Source organism: Crocodylus porosus, unplaced genomic scaffold (genome assembly GCF_001723895.1).
Source record: "Crocodylus porosus isolate Cpor-Errol unplaced genomic scaffold, CroPor_comp1, whole genome shotgun sequence".
Classification (NCBI taxonomy): domain Eukaryota; kingdom Metazoa; phylum Chordata; order Crocodylia; family Crocodylidae; genus Crocodylus; species Crocodylus porosus.
In genome coordinates, this window is record NW_017728931.1 from 59,870,661 (window position 1) to 59,881,154 (window position 10,494).

Genomic DNA, 10,494 nt, shown 5'->3' on the forward strand with positions numbered 1-10,494 from the left:
GGTCTGTGCTGGCTCTGCCTTGAACCTGCCCCCAGCAGGGTTCAAGGTCACTACATGTCTCTACGGCACTAATGGGATTGCTAGAGACTACCCCTCACACTCCCAACCCAAACCACCAGTATGAACTGTAACCAAAAGATAGGCACCCTAGCAAACTCGCCATTCTGCACCCATCAACACCAACAAGAGAGGAAAACAGCACACAGCCCCACCTCAGGGTAGGCAAACTGTACTCCACCTCAGGGTAGGCAAACAAACTTCCAGGGCAGTCTTCACTAGGTACCAGCATAATCCCCAGCTCTGAGTTATAGCCCTGAAGCTCCCAGTCTCACTGTGAATCACAAGGCAGTTCAGCAGCCCATCAGACTCTCCCTTCCAGGGCTCCTAGCCAGGAGCTCCTTCCCCTGCAGCCTGTAGGATCAGCCTGCTTCATGCTGTATTCTCCATGTTGGCACTCTGGAGCTGTAGCCCTCCTCCTGAGATGATGTTTCTTCAGCAGTCTCCAGAATCTTACTGCTGGCTACATTCAGGGCCTGGGCTTATATTCACTCTAGCCCAGACCACTCCCTAGTCCTATGGCTCTTGATTGACTCTGGTTACACTTGCTGCCTGCTTCTCCCACCACCTGCGGTCCTTAAAGTAGCAGGAGCACCAAGCCCCACGCTACAGGCTATCATAGTATTATGAACTAGCCCCTAATTGTATTTTGACATCAATGGTGGCCATAAGCTCACATCATCTTTGTAGTTGTATATGTCTCATGAGGAACCAAACTATAAACACATGTGTACCTGATTTACCAGCCAACACACCTTCCTTGATCATTATCCCTAGTCCTTTCTGCCTCAAGTACTACCAAGTTGAGCTAAAGATTGCATTTCATTATTCCATATGCACAGAACCATGCTTTGGCCCCTTTTGTTAGTTCTTCTATGCAGAGTAACCACAACAAGCCACAGAGCATGATATATGGGTAAGAAGTCCAGAGAAGCTACATGGGTGGGAGGTGGGAAGCAGGGGTATTGGTGTGTTTTACAGAGATATGTAAGAAGACCTTATCAGTGCTGAGAGCGCCGAAAAGGCTCCAGAATGTGCTGTTTAGTTTATGACTTCACAAAACTTAGCCCCAAGCATGTTCAGGTTTGTCTAAATGTCTTGTGGACTGCCTCCCACAAGCTGGACACAATTTCCCTCAGAATCAGATCATGTGCAAACTGTAAGTAGGAGTAGAACATGTAGCTGACTGGTTCCTAATCTTTTCGGATTTGCGGCACCCCTTGATAGATTCAAAGCACCCCCAAGAAAATGCCAGCTCTTCGTTTTCACTCATATTTTGACTACAAAACAATGACAGAGCAATTCTTCAGAAAGACCACAACTGGTCAGAGTGTTTTTGACACTATGGTATCCTACATGAAACCTCTGGTGTATGCACACCTACCAGTGCTAATTGTGTGGCACCCCATAGCACCCTTGAAAGGACAGGCTCTCAAGGAACCCCAGGTTGCTGTGTCACCCTGGTTGAGAACCATTGATGTAGCTGCTCACAAAAAGGGACTGGTTTGACTCCCGCCAAAATCAGCACTGATTGAAAGTTACCGCCATCTGACTGCAGTTTTGTGAAATGAGCTGGTAGCTCTTAGCCTAATTCATTTGCCCACCCTACACAAAAACACCTTCAGTTTTGACAAATGTTTTCTTCCTTGTTGTCAATTTCAGCAGAGAGCATGAGAAGTGATCAGATCATGGAGACTGAGTGTCCCTGTAATCTCATTCTGTGAGGTACATTAGAAAGTGGGAGCCTGGTTTTGTGACTATGCATTTATGTGCCTTCCCTAAGCAATGTGGAAATTAAAAAACAATGTTCAACTAAATTAGAGTGGGATTGCCAACAGCATTATCAGGGGAACTAGAAGACGATGAGGTCAGAAGTGAATTGGCGTCTGTATTATCAGTGGTCCCAGATGGGTTCTGAATGAGAAACCCATGTCTCTGTTGCCTTTATCAGAGCCTATGCACTCCTTTTAATGCTGCTCATTAAACTCTGGACTGGAGACTTCCCTCTTCTTTTCATGCTATGTAAACACACAGGAGAGAGATTCTTCTGACATCTCAAAGAGAGGATCTCCTTTCTCTCTGGACTATTAACAACATTTGGACAGAGTATGATGTAAGGAGAACAAAGAAGGAGGAAGAAAAAAAGAATGCAGGTGATTTTGAAATGAAGCAAATTGATACAGACCTGGTGAATATAACAACCATAAAAGGAGTGGAAGAGAAACTGCCTCAGGTTTTAAAGGACTCAGACACTTCCTTTTGTATGTAGCTTTTGTCTATATTATTTTTAATTTGGAGCTATTATTGCCAGTGCATTTTTTGCCTTGGTTCAAAGCTACTATCCTTCAATTCTGCAAGTCTGGTGATTATCCCTACCTCTGGAATAAGCTAAGAAAGAATCTTGACTTAAATCCAACTGCAAATTCCAAACTGCAGAATTTTTAAAAATTCAGTGTATTACTTTAGAAAAGAAAAGAGGGGGACAGCTTTAGAAAACAGAGTAAACCCCTCTTGATGCTCAAAGTGACCAAAGAATTGTGGAACTCTGGATTCTGGAATGATGACAGATCTACTGACCAACCTGCTGCTAATTTTCTCCCTGGAGTGGCTGGTGAGGGGTGAAAAGGTTGTACTTTATTTGAAACTGTGTCATCTCTTAGAGAATGGCTGATTCAGAGCCCACTGAAGTCAAATAGAACCTTTACATTATCTTCAGTGAATTTTGGATCAGTCCTAGCATGAAAACTAATTTGCTTTCACTGGCCCTGCTCCATTTCTCACCTACTCTAATCCCTCTAACTTCGCTGCTAGAAATGGTAGTTTCAAGTCAGATTTTTCCCCAGCCAATATTTGTGGGTTGTTCTCAGAAAAGTGTTCTTTTGCTTTAAAATCTGTCCAGAGATGTATTCATCTGCTGTTTTATATCCCCTGTCTGCAGTAGGGATTCCCAACCCTCCAAATGACTTAGCTTGACATGGTCAGAGAAGTGATATCCCAAATAAAACAATATGGTTCAGGTCAGGAAAACAGATCTTACGATGACAGGCTGAGAGCCATGGGACTCTTTAGCCTGGAAAAGCGTAGGCTCAGGGGTGATCTGATGGCCACCTATAAGTTTATCAGGGGTGACCACCAGGATCTGGGGGACCATTTGTTCACCAGAGCACCCCAACGGATGACGAGGTCGAATGGTCACAAACTCCTGCAAGACCGTTTCAGGCTGGACATAAGGAAGAATTTCTGCAACAGTCAAGGTCTGCAACAGTCTGCCAGCGGAGGTGGTTCAAGCACCTACATTGAACACCTTCAGGAGTAAATTGGATGCTTATCTTGCCGGGATCCTATGCCCCAGCTGACTTCCTGCCCTTTGGGCAGGGGGCTGGACTCGATGATCTCCCGAGGTCCCTTCCAGCCCTAATGTCTATGAAATCTATGAAATCTATTAAGTCTAAAAGCCAAGTAAGATATGCCTTTGTAACCCCACATTCACATGAACAGTGATGATTTGAAATAAACTGATTACCTACTTGCAGTATTCAACTAAATATCAACTAATTGGACATAGCATTTGACCAAAGTCCAATACAAAATGAGGCAGCAAAAAGAACAGCCCAATGATATTGTCAGATGCATTATTTTAATGTTTCATAACAGCAGGTTTTTAATAGGAAAAACCATGTCAGCCGGTAATCTGCTATATAACCATATAACAACGTATATTAAGTATTATTTTCCTGTTGTGGTGCCTACTTCTGCAACTTCTTACCCGTTAGAATAGTAGTTAATTATAAAATTAGTTCCTTTGGCTCTATGTAGATGAATTAGATGAGTAAAGATTATTCATGTGATTTATGATTTACAGGCTACAGACCATTATTTTGTGAATAACGTGCTCTGCAGATAGAATATCTATGATGGCAAAACAAGGCATCAGGAAATGTATCTTTATAGTACATACACTCTTATGGCCTTTCCCAGCTAGCATACTGATTACCAGGGATCCTGGTTTTCCCTGATAAAAAAATGCAAACTCTCTGATAAAAAATCAAATTCTCTGATAACCCCTGCCCCCCCAATCCACGATTAAAATGAAAGGCCCCTCACTTCTCCCCTTCAGCCCCCTGGCCCTGCTCATATACCTCACTCCCTGCCACAGCCCCCTGGCCCTCCTGGTGGTGTTAGGGCTGTGGGGCCAGGGACCTGGGTCCACAGTCCCCTGGCCCTGGCAGGAGGTGATGGCTGCTGCAGTGGAGTGAAGCCCGGCTTCCCACCTTGCTGCCTGTTTCCTGCTGCCTACTACCTTCCAGCTGTGGGCTCGGGGGGGAGGGGTTGGCTCCTTGCTGCTGCGTGTACTCCTGGAGGGCAGGGGGGACTCGTGCCTCCAGATCTGTGCATGAGACAGGGGCGGGGGTAGGGTCAGGCACCAGCTGCCCACTATGGGCTTGGGCTCCCACCCTGCTCCCTTCTCCCAGGTCCTCCGAAGCCCAGTGGGTGCGACCTGGCGCAGCAGGAAACAGCAGGGCCATGTGGGGATCTCTTTGCTGCTGCAAGCTTTATGCTGCCCTGGCAAGGCATCCCCAGCACAGCAGCAGCAGCAGGGGTGGCGGTGTGGGGTTCTGCTCCTTGCTGCAGCTGTGCATGCTGGGGGATGTGTCACCAGGGCAGCGCAGAGCTCACAGCGGCAATGAGATTCCCATGCTGCCCTGCTGCAGGCTGTGGAGGCCCTGGGGGAGGGCAGCAAGGCAGGAGCCCAAGCCCACAGTGGGCAGCCCATGCCTGCTCCCACACCATGCACAGACTGGTGGGGTATGAGTCCCCCCCTGTGCCCCTAGGAGTGTGTGCAGTGGCGGGAAACTGGTCCCACCCCCCTTGCGCCCCCAGATGAGCCACTTATGGCCCTGTCCTGCTCCTTGCCGGGGGTCCTGAAGCCACATATTGCAGCCCCAGGCCCCATGCACCACCCAGCTGGGCAGCAGCCCCAGCCCTACCCCCAGCCCTGCTCAACTCCCTCCCTCCCCCAGTTAGCTACAGGAGCATATACATGCACATGGCACCCCCTGCTTGATTGCCCTCCTCCTGCTCCCTCTCAGCCCCTTGCAAGCTGGAAATTTGCCAGCTTTCAGAGAGCTCTTTGCAAAACTGCAAAATCCATGGGTTTCTCTGTTAAAATGAGAGATCTATGTTTTCCTTCAGTAAAAGGAGAAAATCTGTGTTTTTTTCTGTTTTCCCATGAGGAACAGAAAACACAGATCCTTGCTGATGATTACATACTTCTTCTGAAACACTGGGCAGTCAGAGGCAGGATACCAAAGCAGATGGATTAATGATCCACCCTAATAACCCCTAGCCACCTACTTACATTTACGCATCAAAAACGGTAAAGATAATGAAGAAATAACTAATATAGTAACGGGAATCTTGCCATTTGACAACCAAGAAAACCCTCACCTTAAAAAGGTGGGGCGGCGCATTTGGTGGCAGTGTGTGCCACTAGAAACCAGAGCCTGGCAGGCTCTAGCTGCTGGCTAGGCTCCATGCTGCTGGATTGCCACAGCTACAACTCTTGAAGGCCCTCAGGACCCCAGGTAAGGCTGATGGTACTGCAGGTACTGGCCCTAGCCTCCCCTACCCCACCTTGGGTAACATGCCGTGTGCCAGAGCACATGTGCATGGGAGTTTCCCGGGGACAAGCAGCATATTGTGCCGCTGCTCTTTGTCTCTGGGAAAAAGCATATTTCTCATGGGGACGCAGTCTCTAAGTTTAACTTGTCTAAACACCTGAGGTCACATAGGTGCTCCTCTCAAGAGCAAAATGAATGCCAGGTTTGTCTACCACTCACTGGGCACGTTTATGTGAGATGCTTACTGTGCAGTTGCCTAATTAACCATGTAGTAAATGTCTGAGTGTCTACACATGCACCCCTATTAGGACACACAAAAAAAAAACAACCTTTGCAGCAAGGTAAGGCTTGTAAATACAAGTCCTAGCCTGTTGCATAGTTATTTTGTGCGCAACAGTGCATGTGTAGATGTTGACCACCTGGCTGGTGCGCAAGGGTGCTTCAGTGTTGGACCTGCTAGCTGGCTAGCTCCATGCTGAGGCACCCTTGTGTCCCAGGCCAGACCCTCTGCAGCACATTGAGACCAGCTGGAGCAGCCCTGGGCTGCTGTGACCTGGCTCAATGTGCCGAGGTCTGGGTGCATGTGCAAACACATGCGCAGGAGCTTCACAGGAGAAATAAAAGGTGGAGCAATAAGCTGTGCAGTTTATTGCTGCTCCCTAATGGCTAACACTGTGCTGTAGTATTTACTGTTCTGCTGTGTACTCTGGGCCCTCTGTAGTAGGACAAACAGTGGAACAAATTATGATTTATTTCCATATTGATATACTCAAGCTGACAGGGCCATATTTTTTAGAATAAACTTGCATGACTTATATGTTGTAGGCTGTGCCCCAAATTTTCATGGATATGGCACCAGATTCCTTTGATGACCAATATGATGGCTGCAGAAACCAGGTGGTGGAAGAATTGAAACAAGGAAACTATTTCCAAAAAGAACTGGGTGCTCATGAGAACTACTCAAACATTTGGGAAAAAGCCCAAGAGGCTTGGGCAATGATGTCAACCAGTTTGCTCAAAGAGATGCAGGAGAATCACTCTATAGCCCTCATTGCTTATACCATGAATTCTCCACTACACTCTGACTTGAACCAGGCTATATCCAGAGCTGGGAGATCCCCAGGGCACTACAGACACAACTTCCCCTTCAAATATTTGCACTTCTACCTGACTACAGCAATTCAACTGGTAAGGAGGTGGGCAAGTGGCACAACAACAAACAAGTGCTATCTAGTATACAGGGGGGTAAAAGGCCTGCATTTTGATGCTAAACTGGGCAGTACAGTGCGATTTGGCCGCTTTGCCTCCTCCTCTCTCCTTTGGAAGGAAGCCAAGAAATTTGGGACCGAAACAATGTTCATCATAAAGACTTGCCTGGGAGCACCTGTGCAGCAGTTCTCCCACTATGCATCTGAGAGAGAGGTCCTTATCCCCCCCTATGAAGTATTCAGAGTCAGGAAATTCAACTGGACGCAGAGAGGCAATTGGCTGCGTCTGGACTCTTTGGGGAATTACAGCAAGTACAACTGCGAACTCCTGAAAGGTATTGTCTATTGGAATTCTCATAGTGTAGACCCAAAGAAGAAGGATCTAGGCATGTCCTTCAGTTGGGCATATGCTTTTTTGTTCTTGGCCTACAGTAAAATTTGGTGGTGGTGGTGATGCTGGAGAACCAATTATTAATTTTGTTTTGTACAGGTTAAATTGGTAAACTGCTGGCAAAGAAGCCAAGGCCTAAACAAGCTTTTCTTTTCAGGCATCCCAATATTGTTAGGAATGGTGCACATTAAGCACAAGTAGCAGCAATGGGAATTTTTTTGTTTTTAAGAATCGTTAAGTATGAACAAAAATGATAGTCTCATTTATGCAGGTTAATCCAATTAGGATGGAGCAGTTGTGGTTTCTCACTCAGTTAAGGCAGAACTGTCCAACAGGATCACCTCCAGCCTGTGAGGGGTTAACATAGGGGTGGGCAAAATATGGCCTGCAGGGTGCATCCAGCCTGTGAGGCCATTCTATCTGGCCCGCAGGGCCCCTAAAAAATTTAGAAAATTAATATTGATCTGTCCTTGGTTCCTGTAAAAAATGACAGAAACCAGGGGTAGTAGGACCCAGGGGAAGCCCGGCAGGCTCCTGCAACAGCAGGGTCTGCCTGACCCAGCCCTCCCAATTCTGGCCTGGGACCACGTGAGTGCACCAGACTGGAAACTCGGATAAGGGAGGGTGGGGGGAACCTTGGGCAGGGAAGGAGCCCGGGGAAAAGCTGAACCCAGGGAAAAGCAGCCCCTTGCCCTCCCCCTGGCTGGTGCTTCCTGCTGCAGCCACTCGCAGCTGACGCGGGGCTGTCCTGAGCAGGCACAGGCAGCCCCACGTGGGTGGTGAGTGGCTGCAGCACGGGGCGCCGGGCATAGGGCAGGGGAGTGGCCGCTTTCCCCCACCCACGCTCAGCACCAGCTTGTAACCCACCCCCACTGCCAGCCTGGTTGCCATGCCGGCTCTGGCCTCGCCCATTGGGCCTGCTGCACAGCGGCAGCAGATGTGGCCCCACTTCTTGCCACGTTGGGCAATGTTTGCTGCTGCTACCCACCTGGAGCTTGCGTGCTGGACAACCCAGAGGTGGTGGTGGCAAACAGCTGCTACCATGGCATAGCCCTGATGGGCAAGCCTGAAGCTGGTACAGGGCCCAGGATGGCAGCAGGTGCGGGTTACAAGCTGGTGCTGAGTGCAGGGGAGTGGGGAAAGCCACCCCTCCCCTGCCCTGTGCCCTGCACCCTGCGCTGCAGCCACTCGCAGCCTGCATGGGAGCACTGGCCATGGGGCAGGGGAGGAGCTGCTTTTCCCCACACTCAGCACCAGCTCGTTACCTGCCGGTGAGCAGGGGATCAGGGCTGCAAGGTGCCCCCTGCCTGTACCACAGAGCTTGAGGGGCACTGGGAGTGAGCAGGTGAATGGGGTCCACACTGGTGTCCTGGGGCCAGCACCAGTGAGGCCCAGAGTAGGGAGGCAGGAGTACAGGGTCCCGGCTGGCAGGAGCTCTATGGAGCCGGGTCAGCTCCCCATTCTCCCTGCTGGTGCAGCCCAGCCCAGCTTCACAGACCCCTCTCAGCCCAGCCCTGCTCTGGGCCCCACCGGTGCTGGCCCTGAGACATTGGTCCCAAGACATTGGGACATTGGTCCCAAGATGGTGACCAGGAGGAGGGGCACCTGTCAAGGGGTGGGGCTACCCATGCAGCCATTGACAGCTTGCCAAAACTGGGTAAGCAGCCCTCTGCCTGAAATAATTGCCCATCCCAATCTAGGGGCAGGTATCCTGGGGGGCTATGTGGCATGCAGCCCAAATCACAGCTGGCCTATGTGGCATGTGGCCTCTGGTTCCCAGAAGCTGGATAGCCCTGAGTTAAGGTTACATCCACTGGTGAGGCTGATTTTGATTTCCATTGTAACTAAAGAAAACATGCTTTGACATCTCTGGGTTAAGACTCATACGCAAATAGAATGCATTCCGGAATGTTAGTACAATTGAATGAGTAGGATTTTGGATATAATTACTTTACTATGCCTTTATCAGAGGTGAAAAGGGATATCTTAGCTAAGCTAGAATCCTGCACAGAAGGTGGAGTTTATTAACTCCACTGGGATGTAAAGGAGATAGAAATGATTTTGTACAGAGGTCTCTGCGATACACCTTTGAAACAGGCAACTTTAATCTGAGTTATGCATTGTATATGCTGTATGCTACATTTCAAAATAGCCAAAACTGAGGAAATGGAAAATTTAAACTACATGCATTTGATTCTGGGCAAAAGGTTTTCTGGATGTGATTATCCCATTTTTTTTCATTCATGTGTTAAACATATTTTATAAGGAAATGGTTGTCCTAAACAAGGGCTGCCAGAAATTAAATGCAACAGAACTCTGCCCTGTCAATGAAACTCTAAAGATCTTCCTGTTTGATTCTTTTATAGCATCAAGTAACAAGAACTGTGTCAGCACACCATGGGTCACTGTTTTTCTTTCTTGTGTGATCACTGATTCCTTATACTTGGCCAGACAATGGCTTTTTCCCTGATTCCAGATGGATTCATATGCTGAGTGAGCAAGAGTGAAGAATGGAGGAGAGGGAATGACAAGCTAGCGATACAGCAATAGATATTACTGATGCAACAAAGTGCCAAACACCTTTTGTGACTTTGGCTGCAACTCTCATTGACTAGTTGAGTCAGGGTGTATGCTGTTCAGATTCTACAAGAACTCATGCACTATGTCATCATCAAACCAGGTCCATGTGTATATACATTGCAAATACAAGGATAATTGATCTGTGTATGTACTAAAGAGCATAACTATGACTCCAGTCAGTCTCAGCCCTTTTTTGTAAGGCCTTCAGTATGAATATAAACTGACTAAACAAAACTCAAGTCCTAACAGACTGTGTATTAGCATTTCCTTTGAAAGTCTTAGTAGGATTTTTTTGTGTTTGCAGTAATAGTACCCTCTGGTGGCCAATAATAAAAGACCTGAAAATTACATATCTGTTAAATAAAAATTGTAGAGCCAACTGACTTGTATTAGCTTAGTGTGTGTATCAGGGAAGGGGTGTGATACTATTAAAACTAACTGTCCCTTCTATTTTATTGCTTTGACTTTCAGTGTGTGATACCAGTGATCATAATTCACAGAATCACAGAATCAATGAGTCGGAAGGGACCTAGACAGATCATCGAGTCCGACCCCCTGCCATGGGCAGGAAGGAGCACTGGGGGTGGCAGGGGTCATAAGACCCCAGCCAAGTGCCTATCCAGTTTCCTCTTGAAGA

The 10,494-nt window shown here is 47.9% G+C and overlaps 1 protein-coding gene across 2 annotated transcripts; it reads left to right on the forward strand.

Annotated features, from left to right (window-relative positions):
* Positions 1-2,025: 2,025 nt before the first annotated feature.
* On the forward strand, positions 2,026-10,236 carry ART4 (ADP-ribosyltransferase 4 (Dombrock blood group)). Of its 2 annotated transcripts, none has more exons than XM_019545183.1 (3): positions 2,026-2,668; positions 6,504-7,221; positions 9,644-10,236. In XM_019545183.1, exons 1-3 carry the CDS (start codon positions 2,615-2,617, stop codon positions 9,745-9,747), a joined length of 876 nt encoding a protein of 291 aa, XP_019400728.1. In that variant the 5' UTR covers positions 2,026-2,614; the 3' UTR covers positions 9,748-10,236. The 2 variants fall into 2 exon arrangements, with proteins under 2 accessions (XP_019400728.1, XP_019400727.1); XM_019545182.1 differs by having other exon boundaries at positions 2,027-2,683.
* Positions 10,237-10,494: the final 258 nt, after the last annotated feature.

What these genes read in the sequence shown, in the direction of transcription:
- ART4 (XM_019545182.1), top strand. Translation starts at nt 2,615, where the DNA reads ATGATGACAGATCTACTGACCAACCTGCTGCTAATTTTCTCCCTGGAG. An exon ending in GGCTGGTGAGGGGTGAAAAG is followed by an intron (nt 2,684 to 6,503) that starts GTTGTACTTTAT and finishes TATATGTTGTAG; the next exon opens with GCTGTGCCCCAAATTTTCAT. An exon ending in CAACTGCGAACTCCTGAAAG is followed by an intron (nt 7,222 to 9,643) that starts GTATTGTCTATT and finishes ATTCTTTTATAG; the next exon opens with CATCAAGTAACAAGAACTGT.